Source organism: Coregonus clupeaformis, unplaced genomic scaffold (genome assembly GCF_020615455.1).
Source record: "Coregonus clupeaformis isolate EN_2021a unplaced genomic scaffold, ASM2061545v1 scaf0137, whole genome shotgun sequence".
NCBI lineage: Eukaryota > Metazoa > Chordata > Actinopteri > Salmoniformes > Salmonidae > Coregonus > Coregonus clupeaformis.
The window spans coordinates 245,406-273,073 of NW_025533592.1; the positions used below are offsets into that span (position 1 = coordinate 245,406).

Consider the following 27,668-nt stretch of genomic DNA (forward strand, 5'->3'; position numbering starts at 1 on the left):
TCAGCAAATCAACAGGGTGTTTTCCAGGTTCACGCCGAGGTTCTTTGCACTCTGGAAGGGGGACACCGTAGAGTTGTCAACCGTGATGGAGAGGTCTTGGAGCAGGCAAGCCTTACCCAGGAATAAGAGCAGCTCCGTCTTGTCGAGGTTGAGCTTGATGAGGTGGGCTGACATCCAAACTGAGATGTCTGCAAGGGACGCAGAGATGCGTGTCGCCACCGGTTTTAGGCTGTCAAAGTTAATGTGGTATCTACAGTACAGTTAACTTGGGAAATTTGCACATTGTTCATTTTTTTAAACGCATCTACACTTTTCAACCAAAAGTCTGTGTTTCCTCACAGACCCTTTTGAGCGCAACACATAACATGCTCTGTGCTCTCCTCTGAAGCTAGCAGCTACAGTGGTAGAGCTGTCACTCTCTGTTGTGCATCCACTATGTACGCACCTTTGAGCAACAAATTCGAAGGAAAACGTTCCACCATAAACACTTTCCCAGGCGTTTCTGTAGAAAACAGCAAACACTTCATTTGCATAGAAGTAGTTAGCCAGTTATGCTATTGTTAGCTAGCATAAACAAGAATGTTTAGAATGCCATGGCTGAATGCCTCTAGATTCAACACTAATTTCCCACAATGATTTGAAACAGAACAATTTCAATTCCATTTATTTACTGTTTTTGTTGTAGTTTTCAGGTCAAAATATTTAAAAGGTACAATGCAGCTGTTTTTATCTCAATATCAAATCCTTTCTGGGTAACAATGAAGTACCTTACTGTGATTGTTTTCAATTAAAAGGGTAAAAAAAGAAACAAAAATAGCTTCTTAGCAAAGAGCATTTTCTCAAGCAAGAATTTTGCTAGGACTGTCTGGGAGTGGTGTGAGTGAGGGGCCTAATTGGACAAGCCTGATGGGAGCCCAGCAAACACGTTACGTAACCATGACTAACCCCAACATAATGGATGGGTAATTATTGGTAATGTCATGACACAACGTAATCTGAAGGTAATATCATAACCACCGCATTTGGTCATCTTCCTTTCCTCCTCAACACGTCGCAGCAACGTGATTTCAAAACGTTACATATTGGTCCCGATTATACCCACAGAGAATGTCACAGTATGACTGATATGGGTTTTTCAAGGCTGCATGCACATTTGCATTGCTGTTTGTGAAATCATTTGGTATTCCAATTGCTGTACGGCTCACACTCTATTTGAGATATGAATTAGGGCACAACAGCGTCTCTACTTCCTAAGGCAGCTGAAAAATGTAGCATGCCACCCTGGGTCCTCTCCAAATACTACAGCTGCACCAGTGCAGGTTGGTGCCGTTTAAGATGAGGGCAATTATACATTTGTTTGAGATGGCCTTATTTCTATTACAGCATATTGGATGACTGTCATTCATATTCCATTCAACCAGCTCAATGTAACATCGATAGGTTTATGCTACTACATGATACTCAAAATGTCCCTATACCCATCATGAGGTTGCTACAACCTAGCCTATGAATGAAAGTTTACAACATAGGTGCACAGGTCGAGACAAATTGGAGTAATCAAGACGACAGACAGTGACACATTTAATACCGCCTTGCACACTCTTGCCTGCATCTAGCTGATCTAGGGTGTAATCATTAGTCCAACAGTTGCAAAGAAGAGTTTCTGTTGGACAAATTAAGGTATGTTTATCCCCATTTCGTTCCGTTTGCTTCATTTAAAAAAAAGTTTTTCAACAGATACAGTTCACGTTCATAGCAGCCACAAACAAACAGCATGATCACTTTGCTCGTTGTATAATTCCTTCGCATCTACGTGCTCTCCTCCTCTCACCTTTTCCCGTCGCTTCTGTACTTCAGTGCACAACACATCAGCTGTCTGTGATCAGGCAAAAAAAAACTTTCCAAGCCAACCTTCATATCATAACCGCTAACCGCTACACACAGCCTACATCATTGTCACCATATTAGCTAACATCATAGTCAAAATAGCTACTAGAACTAACACATTAGTAAACCAGCTACAATCATGCAGTACAGTATACAGTCAGCAAGCAGTTTAGCAGTTACACTGGTGGGCCCTGGTGGCAATAAATTAATATAACCAAAAGCTTACCTTGACTTGGAAGAGTTCCAGTGTTGGATAGCCATACTCAGCTAGCTAACATAGCATCCCTCTCTGTTCAAGCCGGGTGTATGAGTAGGCTAAACTAGCTAGCTGCATTCGCTAGCTAAGTAAGTGAAAGTTAAAAATACAACAAAATATAGCTAGCTCTCTCTCACTCTCTCTTTCTTGCTTCTCCTTCATTTTTGAAGAAATTAATTTGTTCAAAACTGTTCAACTATTGTCTTTCTCTCTTTTTGAGTAAACTACTCACCACATGTTATGCACTGCAGTGCTAGCTAGCTGTAGCTTATGCTTTCAGTACTAGATTCATTCTCTGGTCCTTTGATTGGGTGAACAACATGTCAGTTCATGCTGCAAGAGCACTGATAGGTTGGAGGACATCCTCCGGAAGTAGTCATATTTACTGTGCAAGTCTATGAAAGTGGGTGAGAACCATGAGCCTCCTAGATTTTGTAGTGAAGTCAATGTACCCAGAGGAGGACGGAAACTAGCTGTCCTCCGGCTACACCATGGTGCTACCCTACAGAGTGCTGTTGAGGCTACTGTAGACCTTCATTGCAAAACAATGTGTTTTAATCAATAATTTGGTGACGTGAATATATTTAGTATAGTTTTATCTAAAAAGGATACCTTTTTTTATGTTTCACTATTTACATTTTTATTAAATTCACTGAGGAGGATGGTCCTCCCCTTCCTCCTCTGAGGAGCCTCCACTGCGTTGCACCATGGAGAGCGTCCTGACCGGTTGCGTCACAGTCTGTTACAGAATTTCTCTGTCCACGACCACAAGGCCCTCCAGCTGGTCGTGAAGACTACCCAGTACATCACTGGGACCGTGCTTCCACCCATCCAGGACATATACTCAAAATAGTGCCTGAGGAAGGCATGCAGCATCATCAAGGACCCCACACACTCCAGCCACAAGCTGTTCTCTCCCTTACATGCTGACCAAACCGGCTCTGCGCGCGCCATGTTGATTTTGTCTATCCCCACCAGATGCATTCATGACACGCAGGTTAAAATACCAAAACCAACTGTTTGGTTAAACTATATTAATTTGGGGACAGGTCGAAACACACATGAAACATTCATGGACATTTAGCTAGCTTGCTGTTGCTAGCTAATTTGTTATTTTACTTGAAATGGATATGGTCCTTTTTTTTGCTGGATCTTTGTAGGATTTTGACCTATTTTGAGTCACACAAACCATGTGTTCTCTACTCCGACAATTAATCCACAGATAAAAGGGGACATTTAGTTAGTTTTTAGCTTAATCTCTCCTTGTTCATGCTTCTTCTTCTTCTTCTGTGGGTTTTATATGGTGTTGGCAACCAACTTTAAAAGGTACATTACGCCACCAACTTGACTGGAGTGTGGACCTTGTTCATCTTGCAATAGTATGCTCTTAAAAACAAAATGTGTAGATGGGAGAGGCGGGACTAGCAGCGCCTCAAGCATCTTAAGTAGAACCAAGTTCTATTTTAGCACCTAGCTACACAGACGCCTGTTGACGCCTACGAGCAGTTTGGATGAAATGATTAAATATAACTTATGTGTACATTTATTTTGCAACGCTCGCACATGCAACGCAGGCGGTTTGGTCAGCATGTTACGTATCGGAGCATGAGGTCTGATGCCAACAGGCTCAGAGACAAGCTATCAGACTGCTGAACACATGAACTGGACTGACCACCTGCTCTGATTCGCCACCCCTTAGAACACATCACAACTGCTGCTACCAGACCCTTATTATACTGCTCTGTTTATACACTTGGCCCCATCCCCCCTTCCTCAATACACGTGTAAATATTAGACTATAAATTGTGCCTTCCTGTACTATAACTTATGCTAAAATGTTTATTCTATTCTACTGCCATTTACTTTATGGTCGTATTCTTATTTTTTAATATTTCTTAGTGTTGTTGTATTGTCGAGAAGGAACCTGCAACTAAGCATTTCGTTGGACGATGTATGGGTCTTTCTATAAACTAGGGTACCAGTGAGGATTTCCTACAAACTGGACAACTTGTTACAGCTGTCATTGATAATAGTCGGCCAATTTTTTTCACGTCATTACATTAAGATATAAGGGGGGACCATAGTGGGTTCAATAAAATTCACAAGTTGATTTAAAACCTATGTTTAACCCTTTATCATGGTTGGTGTCTTGACGGATTTGTCCAAAATCATATGACATAAAACATAAATGTTCGGTCCTTGCATTTATAGCAGTGTAAGTTGTTGTTATATCATATATTAAGCATTAAATCAGTTAAATTAGACATTGAACTTGAAACCTGTAAGAATCCTGGATATAGCCTTCAGACAGTTTTTTGTATAGAGATCTCAGAAATGCAGTGTAACTACCTAACATTTTGTGTCTCATTATGTTATGGGGTGAAACAAGTTTTCACCAATCCTAAATGTATGCAATTGCAAAATCAAATGCTTCTAACCGAAATAATCACCTTACCTTGATACATAAAACCTAAATCGATACTGTCATTAATGTGGTTCTTCAATAATTATGCATAATAATTGTTAGATACTCGTTTGGTGTCCAGCTGATTAGTTACGCCGTGATATTTTCCAAATGACAGTCAGGTGACGAACAGCTGTTGTTATAGCGCATGCAATGCAACAACAGTCCAAGTCCTGGAAAAAAAGGTGTTTGTGAGGAAAATCCAGAATATTTTGGTGTCTCATTCGTTACGCCGGTGAAGACAGTTGTGCCTGAATCCATGTTGGATCTAATATCCCTAGCGAATTGATGTTGATCATCTGTTGTTGTCTGCTTGATTTACAGCAGGGTCTCCCAAGATAATTTTCTTCGGTTATAGTCACGGCCGTGTATATCCCACCTCAAGCCGATACCACGACGGCCCTCAAAGAACTTCACTGGACCTTATGCAACCTAGAAACCACATATGGTCCTGTGTAGCTCAGTTGGTAGAGCATGGCGTTTGCAACACCAGGGTTGTGGGTTCGATTCCCACGGGGGGCCAGTATTTCATTTTTTTATTTAAAAAATATAAAACATTGATGCACTCACTAACTGTAAGTTGCTCTGGATAAGAGCGTCTGCTAAATGACTAAAATGTAAAATATCCTGAGGCTGCATTTATTGTAGCTGTGGATTTTAACAAAGCAAATTTGAGGACTAGGCTGCCGAAGTTCTATCAACATATCAACTGTTGTACTCGCGCTGCTAAAATCCTCGACCATTGCTACTCAAACTTCCCGGGATGGTTATAAGGCCCTCCCCCGCCCTTCTTTCGGCAAATCTGACCACGACTCCATTTTGCTTCTCCCTTCCTATAGGCAGAAACTCAAAACAGGAAGTACCTGTGCTAAGGACTACAGTGAGGGGGAAAAGTATTTGATCCCCTGCTGATTTTGTACGTTTGCCCACTGACAAAGAAATGATCAGTCTATAATTTTAATGGTAGGTTTATTTGAACAGTGAGAGACAGAATAACAACAAAAAATTCCAGAAAAACGCATGTCAAAAATGGCAATCACAGAGGTCAGACGTTTCTTGTAGTTGGCCACCAGGTTTGCACACATCTCAGGAGGGATTTTGTCCCACTCCTCTTTGCAGATCTTCTCCAAGTCATTAAGGTTTCGAGGCTGACGTTTGGCAACTCGAACCTTCAGCTCCCTCCACAGATTTTCTATGGGATTAAGGTCTGGAGACTGGCTAGGCCACTCCAGGACCTTAATGTCCTTCTTCTTGAGCCACTCCTTTGTTGCCTTGGCCGTGTGTTTTGGGTCATTGTCATGCTGGAATACCCATCCACAACCCATTTTCAATGCCCTGGCTGAGGTAAGGAGGTTCTCACCCAAGATTTGACGGTACATGGCCCTGTCCATCGTCCCTTTGATGCGATGAAGTTGTCCTGTCCCCTTAGCAGAAAAACACCCCCAAAGCATAATGTTTCCACCTCCATGTTTGACGGTGGGGATGGTGTTCTTGGGGTCATAGGCAGCATTCCTCCTCCAAACACGGCGAGTTGAGTTGATGCCAAAGAGCTCCATTTTGGTCTCATCTGACCACAACACTTTCACCCAGTTCTGCTCTGAATCATTCAGATGTTCATTGGCAAACTTCAGACTGCCCTGTATATGTGCTTTCTTGAGCAGGGGGACCTTTTTATTTTAACTATGAATGTTTTTAGCTAGCTCCTAATGGTTTTGTTTTCCCGAACGAAGGCTCACATTATTAGTATTTTCATGTGTACACATGAGACACAACATTTATATGTATTTTAATCTGTTATATTTTAGGAGATTTGTTAGTTAACTGTCGAATGCTAACTGCAAACTAACTTAACACTAGGTGCTAGCTAGCTAGCTAGCCTGCTATTTCGCCCAAGCTATTTTTAGCTTTTGTTATTAGCTGGCAATAGGTTTTTGTTACATAGAATATGCACATGCCTCTTCTATAATTATTTTTACTGTTAGCCTATATAAAGGGAGAATTTAATGTACTGTTGTAGCCTACAGTATGTAGTATGCAGTGGCGAACCGTGACTAGGCCTTCAGAGGGACCAGAAATCTTCCAATACATTGTATCAAACTAAAACATTTAGAAAATAACAGAAAGGATAGCATCACTTAATGCGCCCAACATACCTTTTATAGTCAGACCATTCTAGTTCTAGTGAAGGAGGAGCAATGGTTTTTGATTACATTATGAATTAAACAAACAGGCCTGGCTGTGCTCCAGGCTGCCACACACACAGAGACAGAACCGGCACGGATACAACGTGACACACAGCATAAAATAATGCGGCCAGCAAAACAAAAAGCACACTGTTTACACAACCTATGGTAGCCTAACACCACTATCACCAACAACAGTGTCACATCAAAGGTGACAGGCTTGTGGTGCAGAAAGGACAGCAACCGTACTACCTGTGCACTCCATGGCACTGAAGGAGAGACAGTTTTGGTCAAACACATAGACACAGCTGATACACAGGCGACAGCAGTCACATACAGCATCGAATCATGTTAAAGAATAAGCAGCTGTCGTAGTAAATATATTTGTTATAGATTGGTCTGACTAAAATCTTGTGCATGACCCATTTTGTGTTAGGCGTTTGTTTTCAATCAATGCTGTTCCTATGCAAGAACAATGGACAGAGGACCATATCTTGTCAAGGACAACACCCACGCCACAGGCCACAATCACTGATTGCTCCCCACGAGTTTTCCCTTGAGAACATACACACATTCACACACACATCTCAATGTGGACGCACACTCATTCTCATGCCTCACGAGTTCTTTGCTCTGTGGACGCACACACACACAAACTGCACTTCTTTCTACTGGTCGGGTGCCAAGGGCAGAGGACTCTGCCGTGCACCAATGGGGCTTCTGCTCTGGACAGAGCAGACCCGCCTCCTACGCCTCGGGAACCAATCAAGGGACTAGAAGAAGGACCCCTTTCTTTATGTTGCATTGTATAAAGTAATGCTGTAAACTCTGTTTTTGATCCTTCTCAACTGTCTCCATAAGAGGCAATTGATTGGGTCCATGCATTGGGCCCATGCATGTAGCTTGAGCAGTACCAGCTATCTCTGTGTTTAATAAACTGCCTTTTGCTTAAGCATATTCCTCTCTGTCTAGCGTCGATGGTTTTGTACTTCCTCTCCTTATGGTTTCACCAACACAGCCCATTCACTCCAGTAGGCCCCATGAAATCATAACAATAGAAAAGCACAACCATTTCATTTCCAAAATGAAATTAACAAACCAGCTATTACTTCCCACTGCAAATCTATTTTATCACGTTCATCACACTAACCAGTGATCTAGTTTAAATGCAACAATGTTTCACAGTCATTATTTTCAAAGAGATAGCTAACATCAAGCGAGCTGCAACAAAAAACAGTGCCACTCACCAGATTATGATAATTTGTAAACTAAGTTTAAAAGTTAATCTTGAAAAGGGTGATGCTAACAAATTAGCAAAACAACCACCTTGAAGTTGGTAACAGCTGTCTAGACACATCACTGTTTTTAATGGTCCCACCCATTGCAAGTCAAAATGTGATTGGTTCATTCCACTGTCACTCCAAAATTCTGCTCTAATACGGTTGAATAGAGAGCAATAGTAATGGCGTCTTTTTGTAGGCACTAACTCCGCCATGGTTCGTTGGGCATAGCCTATGGCCAAATTAATGGAGTTTTTGTAGGGTTTTTCGATAAATGCTGAAAATAAGGTCTGTGGTAAACACAGGCTTAGGAGATCTTATACGTTTTGTTTGATGAGATAATCTTCATCAGCTAACGTCACATTTAGTGAATTTTGAAGCATTTATGTAATTTTAAAAAGCACATAAAGGCTTCATAATTTATAAAGGTCATGATTGACTGATATTATCTCATAGAACAAAACGTATAAGATCTCCTCAGTCCGTGTTAACCTCAGACCTTTCTTTTGGCGTTCATCCAAAAATCTATTATTTTCCCAGTCATTTTCACCATAGAAATGGTGGTAATGGTAATTTCCGGGTTTTAGGACTACAAACTGGCGAGATCTATGACAGAGGCCTTCTGTCCAGCTTCTGAATATTTGTTTATTTTCAGTATTGTTGGATTCTAGCCTGAAATATACTTATTCATGTTACCATACCAGAACTTATTGATTACTTTACATGTATAAGGAATGTATATGTTGGGGTCAATGGAGGGTGGATAAAAACTTGGTGTATGGAAAGTTACTGAGTGGGGAGTGCAGAGGGGTTTACATTCTGTCAAACATGTTATTGTTAATTCTCATGGATCCTAAGGAGGGAGGCAAAGGGCAACAGTCTGGTTTCAGTCACTGATAAGGTAGGACAGTCATGGATTAGGGAGGAGTGAGGAATTCGGCCCTAAGTCAGGTCAGATGAAGTCAGAAGGAACAGTATTACACACACATATACTTCCACGCCCACGAAGGTTCTAACATCAGGCAGGGCCATGACTACACCAGTGAGAGGAACCAATTAAGTTCCTGACTTAGCAACAGAGATGTATTGGCTGTCTAGATGTGCAAGGAGTTGACTCCACCTAGTAGGAGTGTATAAATATATGTGCTTGTGTAAACATGTCTTTATCTTTGCAGCTGTATGACCCAGTGGGTGAATAAACTTGGTTTGTGCTTTTTCTAGTCGTCCGTTTGAGTTTTTACTCTGTTTGTTCAGAACCAAACAGTATTAACCTTTCTCTTTCCAACAAACTGAAGAGATGGAATCAGAAGATCATTACAGTTATTGTAAATATGAAAGAGAAATTAAAATGAAATTTCATTAAAATATACTGTATATGTATTTTTATAAATCCTTAAGCCTTCTCTGAAGGCCCTCACTGTTCCCCACTGGTAGTCTGTAGTTTTTGTGGCCTTGTACACCATCATATTTTAGTCATGTCATCACTAATTACATGAATACAGTGGCTTGCGAAAGTATTTACCCCCCTTGGCATTTTTCCTATTTTGTTGCCTTACAACCTAGAATTAAAATTGATTTTTGGGGGGTTTGTATCATTTGATTTACACAACATGCCTACCACTTTGAAGATGCAAAACTGCTCCAGCTCCTTCAAGTTGGATGGGTTCTGCTGGTGTACAGCAGTCTTTAAGTCATACCACAGATTCTCAATTGGATTGGGGTTTGGGCTTTGACTAGACCATTCCAAGACATTTAAATGTTTCCCCTTAAACCACTCGAGTGTTGCTTTAGCAGTATGCTTAGGGTTATTGTCCTGCTGGAAGGTGAACCTCCGTCCCAGTCTCAAATCTCTGGAAGACTGAAACGGGTTTCCCTCAAGAATTTCCCTGTATTTAGCGCCATCCATCATTCCTTCAATTCTGACCAGTTTCCCAGTCCTGCCAATGAAAAACATCCCCACAGCATGATGCTGCCACCACCATGCTTCACTGTGGGGATGGTGTTCTTGGGGTGATGAGAGGTGTTGGGTATGCACCAGACAAAGCGGTTTCCTTGATGTCCAAAAAGCTCAATTTTAGTCTCATCTGACCAGAGTACCTTCTTACATATGTTTGGGGAGTCTCCCACATGCCTTTTGGCAAACACCAAACGTGTTTGCTTATTTCTTTCTTTAAGCAATGGCTTTTTTCTGGCCACTCTTCCGTAAAGCCCAGCTCTGTGGAGTGTACGGCTTAAAGAGGTCCTATGGACAGATACTCCGATCTCCGCTGTGGAGCTTTGCAGCTCCTTCAGGGTTATCTTTGGTCTCTTTGTTGCCTCTCTGATTAATGCCCTCCTTGCCTGGTTCGTGAGATTTGGTGGGCGGCCCTCTCTTGGCAGGTTTGTTGTGGTGCCATTCGTTCCATTTTTTAATAATGGATTTAATGGTGCTCCGTTATTTAACTAATTATGTGACTTCTGAATGTAATTGGTTGCACCAGATCTTATTTAGGGGCTTCATAGCAAAAGGGGTGAATACATACACATACAGTAGCTGCAAAATCTGGACCCCTACAAATCAGCTGGGCTAGACAATCTGGACCCTTTCTTTCTAAAACTAGCCGCCGAAATTGTCGCAACCCCTATTACTAGCCTGTTCAACCTCTCTTTCGTAACGTCTGAGATCCCCAGAGATTGAAAGCTGCCGCGGTCATCCCCCCTCTTCAAAGGGGGGTGACACTCTAGATCCAAACTGTTACAGACCTATATCCATCCTGCCCTGCCTTTCGAAAGTATTTGAAAGCCAAGTTAACAAACAGATCACTGACCATTTCGAATTCCACCGTACCTTCTCCGCTATGCAATCCGGTTTCCGAGCTGTTCATAGGTGCACTTCAGCCACGTTCAAGGTCCTAAACGATATTATAACCACGATCGATAATAGACAGTACTGTGCAGCCGTCTTCATCAACCTGGCCAAGGCTTTCGACTCTGTCAACCACCGCATTCTTATTGGCAGACTAAATAGCCTTGGTTTCTCAAATGACTGCCTCGCCTGGTTCACCAACTACTTCCCCAGATAGAGTTCATGTGTCAAATCGGAGGGCCTGTTGTCTGGACCTATGGCAGTCTCTATGGGGGTGCCACAGGGTTCAATTCTTGGGCCGACTCTTTTCTCCGTGTATATCAATGATGTCGCTCTTGCTGCTGGTGACTCTCAGATCCACCTCTACGCAGACGACACCATTTTGTATACATCTGGCCCTTCATTGGACACTGTGTTAACAAACCTCCAAACGAGCTTCAATGCCATACAACACTCCTTCAGTAGCCTCCAACTGCTCTTAAAAACTAGTAAAACTAAATGCATGCTCTTCAATCGAACGCTGCTGGCACCCGCCCACCCGACTAGAATCACTACTCTCGACGGGTCTGACCTAGAGTATGTGGACAACTACAAATACCTAGGTGTCTGGTTAGACTGTAAACTCTCCTTCCAGACTCACATTAAGAACCTCCAATCCAAAGTAAAATTTAGAATCGGCTTCCTATTTCGCAACAAAGCCTCCTTCACTCATGCTGCCAAACATGCCCTCGTAAAACTGACTATCCTACCGATCCTTGACTTCGGCGATGTCATTTACAAAATAGCCTCCAACACTCTACTCAGCAAATTGGATGTAGTCTATCACAGTGCCATCCGTTTTGTCTCCAAAGCCCCATACACTACCCACCACTCTGACCTGTACGCTCTTGTTGGCTGGTCCTCACTACATGTTCGTCGTCAAACCCACTGGCTCCAGGCCATCTATAAATCACTGCTAGGCAAATCCCCGCCTTATCTTAGGTCATTGGTCACCATAGCAGCACCCACCCGTAGTCTGCGTTCCAGCAGGTATATCTCACTGGTCATCCCCAAAGCCAACTGTCACACCCTGGCCTTAGTTATCTTTGTTTTCATTAATATTTTAGTTAGGTCAGGGTGTGACATGGTGAAGTATGTGTTTTGGTTTGTCTAGGGGTTGGTAGGTTTAATGGGGTAATGGCTTGTCTAGGTGTTTGTATGTTGATGGCTGCCTAGATTGGTTCTCAATTGGAGACAGCTGTGGTTTATTGTCTCTAATTGGGAGCCATATTTAAGGCAGCCATGGGCATCATGTGTTTGTGGGTAATTGTCTATGTTGAACGTTTGTTGCTTGTCTGTGCACTTACGTTATTTAGCTTCACGGTCGTTTGTTGTTTTGTTAGTTTTGGATAGTGTTCGGTTTCGTGTTTTTCTCTCTTCCAAAATAAAGAGATGTATTTTGCACACGCTGCGCCTTGGTCCAATATCTCACAAGAAGACGATCGTGACACCAACACCTCCTTTGGCCGCCATTCCTTCCAGTTCTCTGCTGCCAATGACTGGAACGAATTGCAAAAATCTCTGAAGCTGGAGACTCTTATCTCCCTCACTAACTTTAAGCATCAGTTGTCAGAGCACCTTACCGATCACTGCACCTGTACACAGCCCATCTGAAATTAGCCCACCCAACTACCTCATCCCTATATTGTTATTTATTTTGCTCTTTTGCACCCCAGTATCTCTATTTGCACATAATCTCTTGCACATCTAGCATTCCAGTGTTAATACTAATTGTATTTATTTTTGCGCTATAGCCTATTTATTGCCTTACCTCCATAACTTGCTACATTTGCACACACTGTATATATATTTTCTGTTCTATATTTTATTTTTTGACTTTATGTTTTTTTACCCCATATGTAACTCTGTGTTGTTGTTTTTATCGCACTGCTTTGCTTTATCTTGGCCAGGTCGCAGTTGTAAATGAGAACTTGTTCTCAACTGGCTTACCTGGTTAAATAAAGGTGAAAAAAAATATATATATATGCTTAATTTTTTAGAATTTTTTGAAACAAGTTATTTTTTTCATTTCACTTCACCAATTTGGACCATTTTATGTATGTCCATTACATGAAATCCAAATAAAAATCTATTTAAATTACAGGTTGTAATGCAACAAAATAGGAAAAACGCCAAGGGGGATGAATACTTTTGCAAGGTACTGTACCTGAGAGCTATGTCATATTATGAAGTATGTCATTGAGGAAAATAGTTTTTATGCATTTGTGAGAAATATATATTGTTACAGTAGGTAGTCTAATTCTCAACTGCCTTTTTCAATTATTTAATTTTTTGCAAGAATCATGTACAGTTGAAGTCGGAAGTTTACATACACCTTAGCCAAATACATTTAAACTCAGTTTTTCACAATTCCTGACATTTAATCCTAGTAAAGATTCCCTGTCTATGGTCAGTTAGGATTGCCACTTTATTTTAAGAATGTGAAATGTAAGAATAAATCAAATCATATCGAATTTTATTTGCCACTTGCGCCGAATACAACAGGTGTAGACATTACAGTGAAATGCTTACTTACAAGCCTTTAACCAACAATGCAAAGTAAAACAAATTAAAAAAGTGTTAAGCAAAATAAATAAAAGCAAATAACTAAAGAGCAGCAGTAAAATAAAATAACAGTAGGGAGGCTATATACAGGGGGGTACCGGTGCAGAGTCAATGTGCGGGGGCACCGGCTAGTCGAGGTAATTGAAGTAATATGTACATGTGGGTAGAGTTAAACTGACTATGCATAAATAATAAACAGAGTAGCAGCAGAGTAATAAAGGGGGACAGGGTGGGGGTGGGGCAGGGGCTGTGCAAATTGTCCGGGTAGCCATGATTAGCTGTTCAGGAGTCTTATGGCTTGGGGGTAGAAGCTGCTGAGAAGCCTTTTGGACCTAGACTTGGTACTCCGGTACTGCTTGCCGTGCGGTAGCAGAGAGAACAGTCTATGACTAGGGTGGCTGGAGTCTTTGACAATTTTGAGGGCCTTCCTCTGACACCACCTGGTATAGAGGTCCTGGATGGCAGGAAGCTTGGCCCCAGTGATGTACTGGGCCGTACGCACTACCCTCTGTAGTGCCTTGCGGTCGGAGGCTGAGCAGTTGCCATACCAGGCAGTGATGCAACCAGTCAGGATGCTCTCGATGGTGCAGCTGTATAACTTTTTTTATAGAGAATTATTTATTTCAGCTTTTATTTATTTCATCACATTCCCAGTGGGTCAGAAGTTTACCTACACTCAATTAGTATTTGGTAGCATTGCCTTTAAATTGTTAAACTTGGGTCAAACGTTTCAGGTAGCTTTCCACAAGCTTCCCACAATAAGTTGGGTGAATTTTGGCCCATTCCTCCTGACAGAGCTGGTGTAACTGAGTCAGGTTTGTAGGCCTCCTTGCTCGCACACACTTTTTCAGTTCTTCCCACAGATTTTCTATAGGATTGAGGTCAGGGCTTTGTGATGGCCACTCCAATACCTTGACTTTGTTGTCCTTAAGCCATTTTGCCACAACTTTGGAAGTATGTTTGTCAATTTGGAAGACCCATTTGCGACCAAGCTTTAACTTCCTGACTGATGTCTTGAGATGTTGCTTCAATATATCCACATAATTTTCCTTCCTCATGATGCCATCTATTTTGTGAAGTGCACCAGTCCCTCCTGCAGCAAAGCACCCCCACAGCATGATGCTGCCACCCATTTTTTACATTTTAGTCATTTAGCAGACGCTCTTATCCAGAGCGACTTACAGTTAGTGAGTGCATACATTTTTCATACCGTGCTTCATGGTTGGGATGGTGTCCTTCGGCTTGCAAGCAGCCCCCTTTTTCCTCCAAACATAACGATGGTCATTATGGGCAAACAGTTCTATTTTTGTTTCATCAGACCAGAGGACATTTCTCCAAAAAGTACGATCTTTGTCCCCATGTGCAGTTGCAAACCGTAGTCTGGCTTTTTTATGGCGGTTTTGGAGCAGTGGCTTCTTCCTTGCTGAGCGACCTTTCAGGTTATGTCGATATTGGACTCGTTTTACTGTGGATATAGATACTTTTGTACCTGTTTCCTCCAGCATCTTCACAAGGTCCTTTGCTGTTGTTCTGGGATTGATTTGCACTTTTCGCACCAAAGTACGTTCATCTCTAGGAGACAGAACACGTCTCCTTCCTGAGCGGTATGACGGCAGCGTGGTCCCATGGTGTTTATACTTGCATACTATTGTTTGTACAGATGAACGTGGTACCTTCAGGCGTTTGGAAATTGCTCCCAAGGATGAACCAGACTTGTGGAGGTCTACAATGTTTTTTCTGAGGTCTTGGCTGATTTCTTTTGATTTTCCCATGATGTCAATCAAAGAGGCACAGAGTTTGAAGGTAGGCCTTGAAATACATCCACAGGTACACCTCCAATTGACTCAAATGATGTTAATTAGCCTATCAGAAGCTTCTAAAGCCATGACATCATTTTCTGGAATTTTCCAAGCTGTAACTTAGAGTATGTAAACTTCTGACCCACTGGAATTGTGATATAGTGAATTATAAGTTAAATAATCTGTCTGTAAACAATTGTTGGAAAGATTACTTGTGTCATGCACAAAGTAGATGTCCTAACCGACTTGCCAAAACTATAGTTTGTTAACAAGAAATTTGTGGAGTGGTTGAAAAACGAGTTTTAATGACTCCAACCTAAGTGTATGTAAACGTCCGACTTCAATTGTAGGTTGGGTTGATGGAAGGATGGAGGAGGGAACAAAGGGAAGGAGTATGTAGCTAGCTATCTCTGATTTTCAATGCAGTATTCTGTCTTGTAAGTCAATAGGTTTTTAGTGAACTGTGCACAAACCTGATTGATGAAGATAGGTGCCTGGCAGAGTATGTGGAGGATAACCTTTCTGTGAATGTGTGTGTGTGTGTGTGTGTGTGTGTGGTTCTTTAGAGGATCTGTTTATTATTTAGTCAGTATCACTAAACCTGCCACCATGTTTCCTTCCGAACCGAGCTAATACATTGAGCAAGCAAATCATTTGATTTGATTTAATAACTGCAATATCTCAGATTAGGGATTCAGTTGAGGTCAGCCTATATAACTTGCGAAACCCTGAGTTTATTCAGTACCCCCTCTTCCTCCTCTAATCCCCAGCTAACCCCCCTTCCTCCCCCTGCTCCCCCAACTTGGACAGGTCCAGCCCTAATCATTTGTAACCAGGCTGGTCGTAGGGACAGCTCCATCACATTAAATGAGGAGCGCTCATCTCTCACACTGCCCAAGACATCATCCACAGAGTGAGTGCATTGGCAACACTGCTATTCACACTTACTGACTAGTGGATTAATTCATTAATTAACTATGGAAGCATGTAATACAGGACTATTAAACAGTTGTGTTTTTAATTTCAGAGGGATGAGGGAGAGCCCAATGACTATATGAGAGACCACAAGGTAACGTTTGTTTATATAATGTAACATGTCTTGTCTTGAAAATGGCCCTCAATAAGTGGTTGATGCTTGGATCTAAACTACATTTTTTCAGACTTCCTAAATATTCCAAATGCATTGACATAAATCTCTTCCTGTAACAGAGGTACCCCTGACTGAGTTGTATCCCAAGGTCGCCCTTTGCTCCAATAATTATACATAGGTTTTGAAAATGGCCCTTGATAAACATGCACCTGTTAAGAAACTGACTGTTAGAACTGTTAAAGCTCCATGGATTGATGAGGTTGAACGAGATGGGGCAAAAGGAGTGGCTAATAAGTCTGGCTGCACATCTGACTGGCTGACTTCATGCAAATTGAGAAATGATATGACTAAACTCAACAAAAAGAAGAAGAAACTGTATTATGAAGCCAAGATCAATGATATAAAGAATGGTGGAAAAAACTTTGGAGTACTTTAAATGAAATTATGGGCAGAAAGATCAATTCAACTCCATCTTTCATTGAATCAGATGGCTTATTCATCACAAAACCATTTCATGTTGCCAATTATTTTCATGATTACTTCATTGGCAAAGCGGGCAAACTTAGGCAGGAACAACGAACAGTGAGCTAATGAAAGAAAAGCATTGCAAGTTTGAATTTTGTAAAGTTAGTGTGGGAGAGGTGAAAACATTATTGTTAACATTATTAATGACAAACCTCCTGGCATTGACAACTTAGATGGAAAGCTACTGAGGATGGTAGCTGACTCTATAGACACTCCTATCTGTCATATCTTTAATCTGAGCCTAGAGGAAAGTCTTTGTCCTCAGGCCTGGAGGGAAGCCAAAGTAAAGCGGCCTTTACTGGTTCTAACAGCAGACCTATCAGCTTGTTGCCAGCTCTTAGCAAACTGATGGAAAAAATGGTGTTTGACCAAATACAATGGTATTTCTCTGTAAACAAATTAACAACAGACTTTCAGCATGCTTATAGAGCATGCACTGACACAAATGACTGATGATTGGTTGAAATACATTTATTATAAGAAGATTGTGGGATCTGTACTGTTAGATTTCATTGCAGCCTTTCATATTCTTGACCATAACCTGTTGTTGAGAAAACATATTTGTTATGGCTTTTCAACCTCAGCCATATTGTGGATTCAGAGCTATCTATCTAATAGAACTCAAAGGGATTTCTTTAATGGAAGTTTCTCTAATGTCAAACATGTAAAGTGTGGTGTACCGCAGGGCAGCTCTCTAGGCCCTTTACTCTTTTCTATTTTTACCAATGACCTGCCACTGGCATTAAACATTTGTGTCCTTGTATGCTGATGATTCAACTATATACACATTAGTAAACACAGCTAATGAAGTCATTGAAACCCTTAACAAAGAGTTGCAGTCTGTTTTGGAATGGGTGGCCAGTAATAAACTGGTCCTAAAAATCTCTAAATCTAAGAGCATTGTACAAATCATTCCCTAAGTTCTAGACCTCAGCTGAATCTGGTAATGAATGGGGTGGCTGTTGAACAAGTTGAAGAGACTAAATTACTTGGTGTTACTTTAGATTGTAAACTGCCATGGTCAAAACATATAGATTCAATGGTTGTAAAGATGGGGAGAGGTCTGTCTGTAATAAAGAGTTGCTCTGCTTTTTTGACACCACACTCCAAAAAGCAAGTCCTGCAGGCTCTAGTTTTGTCTTATTTTGATTATTGTCCAGTCGTGTGGTCGAGTGCTGCAAGGAAATACCTAGTTAAGCTGCAGCTGGCCCAGAACAGAGCAGCACATCTTGCTCTTCATTGTAATCAGAGGGCTGATATAAATACTATGCATGCCAGTCTCTCTTGGCTAAGCTTTGAGGAGAGACTGACTGCATCACTGTCACACCCTGGCTCCGGGGACTCTTTAATGTTGAGCCAGGGTGTGTAGTGTCTATGTTGTAGTTTCTATGTTTTTGTTCTAGTTCGTGTTTTCTATGTTGGCCAGGGTGGTTCCCAATCAGAGGCAGCTGATTCTCGTTGTCTCTGATTGGGAACCATACTTAGGCAGCCTGTTGGCACTAGTTAATGGTGGGATCTTGTTCTGTATAGGTTTGTGTTGGTGAACCTGTAGACTTCACGTATCGTTTTGTTGTTTTGTTGTTCATGTATTAAGTACTCATTAAAAGATGTACGCATATCACGCTGCGCCTTGGTCCGGTTCTTACGACGATCATGACAGAAGATCCCACCAAAGAAGGACCAAGCAGCGTGTTCAGGAGCAAACGCCGGGTAAGGAACTGGAGAAGTTGGCGATGTCCCAGGTGGACGAATGGTGGTCTTGGGAGGACATGTTCGCGGGCAGAGGGCCATGGGCAAAAGTTAAGGCCCTGGCGAGAGAGGAGGTACGGCGCCAACCGTGCCGTCGTCGGACAGGCGAGAGGCAACCCCAATAAAACATTTTGGGGGGGCACACAGCATGGACGACGGGGCTGCTGGAGGCCACCAGGTTACGGGGGCCATTGGTCATGAGGGGGAAGGAGAGTGTAGAGGCACGGCGAGAGGTACTGGGGTGTGTTACCAGTCCGGTCCGGCCCGTTCCTGATCCCCGCACAAGGCCAGTGGTGTGTGTTCCCAGTACAGTCCGGCCTGTTCCTGTCCCTCGCACCAAGGCTGTGGTGCGCGTCACCAGCCCGGTCCGGCCTGTTCCTGCTCCCCGCACCAAGCCTGTGGTGCGCGTCGCCAGCCCGGTCCGGCCTGTTCCTGCTCCCCGCACCAAGCCTGTGGTGCGCGTCGCCAGCCCGGTCCGGCCTGTTCCTGCTCCCCGCACCAAGCCAGTGGTGCACGTCGTCAGCCCGGTCCGGCCTGTTCCTGCTCCCCGCACCAAGCCTGTGGTGCGCGTCACCAGCCCGGTCCGGCCCGTTCCTGCTTCCCGCACCAAGCCAGTGGTGCGCGTCGCCAGCCCGGTCCGGCCTGTTCCTGCTCCCCGCACCAAGCCAGTGGTGTGCGTCGTCAGCCCGGTCCGGCCTGTTCCTGCTCCCCGCACCAAGCCAGTGGTGCGCGTCGTCAGCCCGGTCCGGCCCGTTCCTGCTCCACCGGTGTCCAGTCCAGCTCCGGCCAGCGGGACCAGACCAGGGACGCTACGGGGGGGTGGCGAGAGAGTGGTGGTCGCGCCCGGAGCCGGATCCGACTCCGAGGCGGAATGCCCACCCGGCCCCTACCCTCTTGAGTTTGGTTGGCGCGGTCGCAGTCCGCGCCTTTGGGGGGGGGTACTGTCACGCCCTGGCTCTGGGGACTCTTTAATGTTGAGCCAGGGTGTGTAGTGTCTATATTGTAGTTTCTATGTTTTTGTTCTAGTTCGTGTTTTCTATGTTGGCCAGGGTGGTTCCCAATCAGAGGCAGCTGATTCTCGTTGTCTCTGATTGGGAACCATACTTAGGCAGCCTGTTGGCACTAGTTAATGGTGGGATCTTGTTCTGTATAGGTTTGTGTTGGTGAACCTGTAGACTTCACGTATCGTTTTGTTGTTTTGTTGTTCATGTATTAAGTACTCATTAAAAGATGTACGCATATCACGCTGCGCCTTGGTCCGGTTCTTACGACGATCGTGACAATCACTTCTTATTTTTATAAGAAACAGTAATGTGTTGAAAATCTCAAATTGTTTGCATAGTCAACTTACACACAGCTCTGACATACACACTTACCCCACCAGACATGCCAACAGGGGTCTTTTCATAGTTCAAGAAAGAGTACAATATTATATAGAGCCATTATTGTATGGAACTCTGTTCCATCTCATATTGCTCAAATGAACAGCAAACCTGGTTTCAAAAAAACAGATAAGGCAACACCTCACGGCTTAACGCCTCTCCCTATTTGACATAGATAGTTTGTGTGTATGTATTGATATGTAGGCCACGTTTGCCTTTTTTTTTTAAATTGATGTATTTCTGTCCTTGAGCTGTTCTTGTCTATTAATGTTCTGTATTATGTCATGTTTCATGTTTTGTGTGGACCCCAGGAAGAGTAGCTGCGGCTTTTGCAACAGCTAATGGGGATCCTAATAAAATAAAATAAATACCAAATACCTTGGAATAAATCAATTAGGCTTACAAATTTGCCATCGACATTAGTCTACTTGCTCAATGGCCAAGGTGCATAAAGATGTGGCTTGCATGATAAACATCACTCAGCTCTATCGTGTCTGCCATAAGACCTTTCATATTGGGCTTTTTCTTGTATGTTGTAAGTGTTGATATGCAATCTGCTAGGAGAGAACACTCATTGACTGGTCAGCTTTATTAAGCAGCGCTTAATTATATCTGGATAAGGGGCAACAGTTAATCATAGAGATAGAGGACTCTAGTGCCCAAAACCTGTTTTAGCATGGGCAGCGCAATTGAGGACTTTCACAATTTTAAAGTAGTCAACTGGATGGGACTTCCTATGGGTTAAGGAAGGATCCCATAATTCCATCAAGGTCATCAGGAGGGATCAACCAAACATTCCATAACTACAGGTGGCAGTAAATCGCCAGCCTTGGCTTTATATCTGTTCAAACAACACACACTAGGTGACAGTATGCAACCTTTCATAGAAGTGGTATAGGAAAGAATTGACTATTTCAAAATGGAGATGGCCTCAATGGCCCTGCCCGTGCTCTCACAGTTGCCATAATGGGACACATACAATGTTGCATCCTCTTACTATCTCTATGGGTTGGATAGAATCCATGTGTGATCATACTTAAATGTGTTGTGCATCTTTACGAGAGCAGGGAATTATGGGTGAGTAGTTGGATAAACAGGAAGCGGGAGAACAGTGTGGAATGTACGATCTAACTCTACAAAGTGTTCTATTATTGAAGAGCTACAGTACCATAACCTGCACACATAGGGTAGGCTAAATGGGATTTGATATGGTTGATGCTGCAGAGAGTGGACCAGGAGTGTACAGAAGGCAACAGGTAGGCTTGCTGGACTCATTTTGATAGTGCAAAAATGAAAAATCTGCATTTCTGCCCTTGAGCAAGGCACCTGGAATGCAAATTACAAATAGGCAACCTTAAATACATAACGTTGTCATGACAACATAATCACCTTACATTGTACCAATCAAAATGTGTCTTTGACGTTGTAGATTTGTAACTATCTTATGAAAGCTTATGTTGTAACATTGTTTGGTGGGAGGGATACAGTGCATTCAGAAAGTATTCCCTTGACTTTTTCCACATTTTGTTCTTTTATAGCCTTATTCTAAAATGGATTAAATAGAGCATTTTCCTCAGCAATCTACACAGAATACCCCATAATGACAAAGCAAAAACAGGTTTTTAGAATTTTTTGTACATTTATAGAAAATAAAAAACAGAAATACCTTATTTACATTTTCAGACCCTTTGCTATGAGACTTGAAATTGAGCTCAGGTGCATCCTATTTCCAATGATCATCAGGTCGAAGGAGTTGTCCGTAGAGCTTAGAGACAGGATTGTGTCGAGGCACAGATCTGAGGAAGGGTACCAAAAGATGTCTCCAGCATTGAAGGTCCCCAAGAACATAGTGGCCTCCATCATTCTTAAATTGAAGAAGTTTGGCCAAACTGAGCAATCGGGGGAGAAGGGCTTTGGTCAGGGAGGTGATCAAGAACCTGATGGTCACTATGACAGAGCTCCAGAGTTCCTCTGTGGAGATGGGAGAACCTTCTAGAAGGACAACCATCTCTGCAGCACTCCATCAATCAGACCTTTATGGTAGAGTGGCCAGATGGAAGCCACTCCTCAGTAAAAGGCACATGACAGCCTGCTTGGAGTTTGCCAAAAGGCACCTAAAGGACTCTCAGACCATGAGAAACAAGATTCTTTAGTCTGATGAAATTGATTGAACTCTTTGGCCTGAATGCCAAGTGTCACGTCTGGAGGAAATCTGGCACCCTCCCTACGGTGAAGCATGGTGGTGGCAGCATCATGCTGTGGGGATGTTTTTCAGCGTCAGGGACTAGCAGACTAGTCAGGATTGAAGGAAAGATGAACGGAACAAAATACAGAGAGATCCTTGATGAAAACCATCTCCAGAGCGCTCAGGACCTTAGACTGGGGCGAAGGTTCACCTTCCAACAGGACAACGACCCTAAGCACATAGCCAATACAATACAGGAGTGGCTTCGGGACAAGTCTCTGAATGTCCTTGAGTGGCCCAGCCAGAGCCCGGAATTGAACCCGATCTAACATCTCTGGAGAAACCTGAAAATAGCTGTGCAGCGGTGCTCTCCATCCAACTTGACAGAGCTAGAGAGAATCTGCAGAGAATAGGAGAAACTCCCCAAATACAGGTGTGCCAAGCTTGTAGCGTCATACCCAAGAAGACTCAAGGCTGTAATCGCTGCCAATGGGGCTTCAACAAAGTACTAAGTAAAGGGTCTGAATACTTATGTAAATGTGATATTTCCATTTTATTTTATTTTTTTACTGTTTTTGCTTTGTCATTATGGGGTATTGTGTATAATCCATTTTAGAATAAGGCTGTAACATAACAAAATGTGGAAAAAGTCAAGGGGTCTGAATACTTTCCGAATACACTGTAAAATATAGGAGCTATTCTGAAGTAGCTATAGCTTTGTGCTTCAGCTCCAAACCTTTCAAAAACCAGTCAAATTAATTTTGCCCTTAGAGCAGATCTGCTCTGGGAACAGTTTTGACTAAGTAAAACTGCAATAAGATAGCAATCGCAGACTGTAGCTTTAGTAAACCCATACTGTATTATAACTTAGGTCACTGTACCAGGTGTATACCAGATGCCATCAGTTGAATAATCCAAAGACCCTGAACAGAAACAAAAAAATAACAATAATGAAATAAACTCACCTGTTAGTGATCTGAGGGTCTTTCTCTGTTCCTGCACCTTCAACAGTCTCTGTTTTGCTCTCTCTTCCTCTGCTTTCCTTTTTTTTACTATCTTCTCTAGTATCTCTCTCTTTATCTCATAATGTCCTCCTCTGTTTCCTTCCACCGTCTCCTCTATGTTATTCAGCAGCTCTGTGACCTGAGTGCCAACACCCCTGTTTTTATTGTTGAGGACATGATACCTGTTTCCACATTTTTCAACAAGCCACTGGAGGGCCTTCCCTTGTCTCTCAATGTGCTGCTCAATGGTTGTGTCTCCTAAAAAGTCCCCATGGGTGAACAGCACGATAGTGTGACTCCAGACTGTCTCACTGAGAAGGGTCAAGTGTTCCTCTACTGCTCTTCTGTATTCCTCAGTGAATGTGTCATCCACATCTATGACCAGGAGGAGAGTGTGGGGTCCTGGGGGACACAGAGACACACTGACCACAATCTCCTGTTTAACCAGCTCAGGAGTCACCTCTACAGGGTCATTAGCCCACCAGCCTGGAGTGTCGACCACAGTTACCTGCCTCCCTGCTACTTCTCCCTGTCTCTTCACACACTGAGCAGTTCTCCTCAGGTCAAACTCCTTTCTGCCCAGGATGGTGTTTCCGGATGAACTCTTCCCAGCTACTCTGTATCCCAGCAGCACAATCCTCAGCTCTGAGAGATGGAGGTAGTCACCTGGCATTAAAATCAAATCAAATGAAATTGTATTTGTCACATGCGCCGATTACAACAGGTGTAGACCTTACAGTGAAGTGCTTACTTACAAGCCCTTAACCAACAATGCCGTTTTAAGACAAATAAGTGTTAAGTAAAAAATAGATAACTAAAAAATAAACATAACAAATAATTAAAGAGCAGCAGTAAAATAACAGTAGCGAGGCTATATACAGGGGGTACGGTACAGAGTCAATGTGCGGGGGCACAGGTTAGTCGAGGTAATATGTACATGTAGGTAGAGTTAAAGTGAGTATGCATAGATAATAAACAGAGAGTAGCAGCAGCGTAAAAGAGGGGGTGGGGGTGGGGACAATGCAAATAGTCCGGGTAGCGGCAGGTAGCTTAGTGGTTGAGAGTGTTGTGCCAGTAACCGAAGGTCGCTGGTTCTAATCCCCGAGCCGACTAGGTGAAAAATCTGTCGATGTGCCCTTGAGCAAGGCACTTAACCCTAATTGCTCATGTAAGTCGCTCTGGATAAGACCGTCTGCTAAATGACTAAAATGTAAAAATGGGTAGCCATTTCATTAGCTGTTCAGGAGTCTTATGGCTTGGGGGTAGAAGCTGTTAAGAAGCATTTTGGACCTAGACTTGGCGCTCCCGTACCACTTGCCGTGTGGTAGCAGAGAGAACAGTCTATGACTAGGGTGGCTGGAGTCTTTGACAATTTTTAGGGCCTTCCTCTGACACCGCCTGGTATAGAGGTCCTGGATGGCAGGAAGCTTGGCCCCAGTGATGTACTGGGCCGTACGCACCACCCTCTGTAGTGCCTTGTGGTCGGAGGCCGAGCAGTTGCCATACCAAGCAGTGATGCAACCAGTCAGGATGCTCTCGATGGTGCAGCTGTATAACTTTTTGAGGATCTGAGGACCCATGCCAAATCTTTTCAGTCTCCTGAGGGGGAATAGGCTTTGTCGTGCCCTCTTCACGACTGTCTTGGTGTGTTTGGACCATGATAGTTTGTTGGTGATGTGGACACCAAGGAACTTGAAGCTCTCAACCTGCTTCACTACAGCCCTGTCGATTAGAGAATGGGGGCGTGCTCGGTCCCCTTTTTCCTGTAGTCCACAATCATCTCCTTTGTCTTGATCACGTAGAGGGAGAGGTTGTTATCCTGGCATCACACGGCCAGGTCTCTGACCCCCTCCCTATAGGCTGTCTCATCGTTGTCGGTGATCATGCCTACCACTGTTGTGTTGTCTGCAAACTTAATGATGGTGTTGGAGTCGTGCCTGGCCATGCAGTCATTGGTGAACAGGGAGTACAGGAGGGGACTGAGCACACACCCCAGAGGGGCCCCCATGTTGAGGATCAGCGTGGCAGATGTGTTGTTACCTACCCTTAACCACCTAGGAGCGGCCCTTCAGGAAGTCCAGGATCCAGTTGCAGAGAGAGGTATTTAGTCCCTGGGTCCTTATCTTAGTGATGAGCTTTGGGGGCATTATGGTGTTGAACGCTGAGCTGTAGTCAATGAATAGTATTCTCACATAGGTGTTGCTTTTGTCCAGGAGGGAAAGGGCAGTGTGGAGTGCAATAGAGATTGCATCATCTGTGGATCTGTTGGGGCAGTATGCAAATTGAGTGGGTTTAAGGTTTCTGGGATAATGGTGTTGATGTGAGCCAAGACCAGCCTTTCAAAGCACTTCAAGGCTACAATCGTGAGTGCTACGGGTCAGTAGTTATTTAGGCAGGTTACCTTAGTGTTCTTGGGCACAGGGACTATGGTGGTCTGCTTGAAACATGTTGGTATTACAGACTCAGTCAGGGACATGTTGAAAATGTCAGTGAAGACACTTGCCAGTTGGTCAGCGCATGCTCGGAGTACATGTCCTGGTAATCTGTCTGGCCCTGCGGCCTTGTGAATGTTGACCTGTTTAAAGGTCTTACTCACATCGGCTACAGAGAGTGTGATCAAACAGTCATCTGTAACAGCTGATGCTCTCATGCATGCTTCAGTGTTGCTTGCCTCGAAGCGAGCATAGAAGTAATTTAGCTTGTCTGGTGGGCTCGTGTCATTGGGCAGCTCACGGCTGTGCTTCCCTTTGTAGTCTGTAATGGTTTGCAAGCCCTGCCACATCCGACGAGCGTCAGAGCCGGTGTAGTATGATTCAATCTTAGTCCTGTATTGATGCTCATGAGCTCTCATGAAGCGTTTGATTAGATTTTCAATTCGATTTGCATTGATGTCAGAGTGATTAGAGGGACAATAGAGTGCTGAGTACCAGGCAGTTAGCAAGTTTGGTAGGCCACTAATGACCATCAGCAGCGTCAGAGATGCCTATTTACCGTGACTAAACGATCACGTGTAATTTGACTGCCATCATGACTCGTGACCGCCAGTGTGGCGGTAATAAGGTCACCGTAACAGCCCTACTCTCTCCCTGCTCTGAACCTCCCTTTGTAGGAAACTGACTATCTCAGACACTTTCCATTCATCATCTACTCCCCTCTGATGACTATAGTCAAGAGCTACTGTATGTCCTCTGGAATCATCTGCAGTAAGATTGGGCATAGTCGGCATCCGTATGTCTCTAGACCCAGTGATCCCAAGCTCATAATCTGAATTTTACTTTCATCATATAGCTGAGCACAGATAATTTTGATGAGTACAGATGAAAAAAACTATGATGAGTACAAATAAAAAAAAATGATATATGTTTAATTTGTAGATATTACCCGACGGTGTGTTTAATCCACTGGCAGCCATTGTGGCATCCTCAGACTCTCTTTCTCTCCTTCTTCCTCACTCCAGCCTGGAACTGTAATTCACTCCTGCAGCTGAAGTAGATCGGATAGAAAATCATTTCCTTTTTCATGTTAAAAACACAATTTTGCTAACATGGGTGTCCAGTACATCATCATGAGGACACAGTGGTTTATCATACAGGAAGATAGCCTACAGATTTGACCTGTCACCTGTCAGCACATGACAGAGAAGAAGGCATAGCCTGAATATGACACAAGGCAGGGTGCTGTATGGAGAGTCTACCTGAAGGGTAAATGGCGCCACCTGGCTGTTTTACAGACTGGAACTTAACAAGACTCGAGGAGCCTAACATAGCCAGCAGACCTAATAAGGTTATTCTGTTAGTTCACAGAAACTATTGAGCAAAACAACCAACAAAAAGAAAATACATAGCTGAACTTACACACAGAGGGTCAAGTAGTTTCTGCAGATGAGCAAATGAGAAGCAGCTATCATCTGGAGTCCAACTTCCTGTACCCTAATGAGCTATTTTCATAGTCTTACTTTGATAAACATAAGTTGTCTTGTCTTAATTTCCCCTCTCATCATTCTTAATCAAACACTTAACAGGAGAATTAGTAATTTAAAGTGGATGGAAATATTTTCATAGCCAGAAGATATTAACTATGGGAGAGATACCACTCTACGTATAGTGAACATATTATAGTTGTCACATATGGGACTAGGGGACTAATGCCTACAATTAATTGTTTAAAACATATTTGATTGTTTATGATAAACATAATTGTCCTACTGATTCCCAACAAATATTAAATAAAAAGTCTAAAGATAAAGAATAGTTTACATACCTTCTCCACAGACATTCTACAATGACAAAACTAGTAAGTGAAAGTAAAATAGTTGTGGAGCAGCATTTTCAACTGTGGCCCCTCCCATCCAAAGAAGATCTACTCCCCTACAGGAAGACCTGACTTCAGACTGCTTTAATTAGAATCAGTGTTGT

The 27,668-nt window shown here is 43.1% G+C and overlaps 1 protein-coding gene across 1 annotated transcript; it reads right to left on the minus strand.

Annotated features, from left to right (window-relative positions):
* LOC121538829 (GTPase IMAP family member 4) lies at positions 1–26,728 on the minus strand. Its single transcript, XM_041846998.2, has 3 exons — positions 26,635–26,728; positions 23,215–23,919; positions 1–188 (listed from the first exon to the last, which is right to left on the minus strand). The coding sequence occupies exons 1-3, from the start codon at positions 26,663–26,665 to the stop codon at positions 1–3; spliced, it is 924 nt and encodes a 307-aa protein (XP_041702932.2). The 5' UTR covers positions 26,666–26,728.
* Between the last annotated feature and the right edge of the window lie 940 nt (positions 26,729–27,668).

Excerpts from the sequence above, each read along its gene's own strand:
- LOC121538829 (XM_041846998.2), bottom strand. The coding sequence starts at position 26,665 with ATGGCTGCCAGTGGATTAAACACACCGTCGG. Across the intron at positions 23,920-26,634 it reads TGGATTAAACACACCGTCGG|GTGACTACCTCCATCTCTCA; the intron begins GTAATATCTACA and ends TTTTAATGCCAG. Across the intron at positions 189-23,214 it reads GACCCTCAGATCACTAACAG|ACATCTCAGTTTGGATGTCA; the intron begins GTGAGTTTATTT and ends CGTCCCTTGCAG.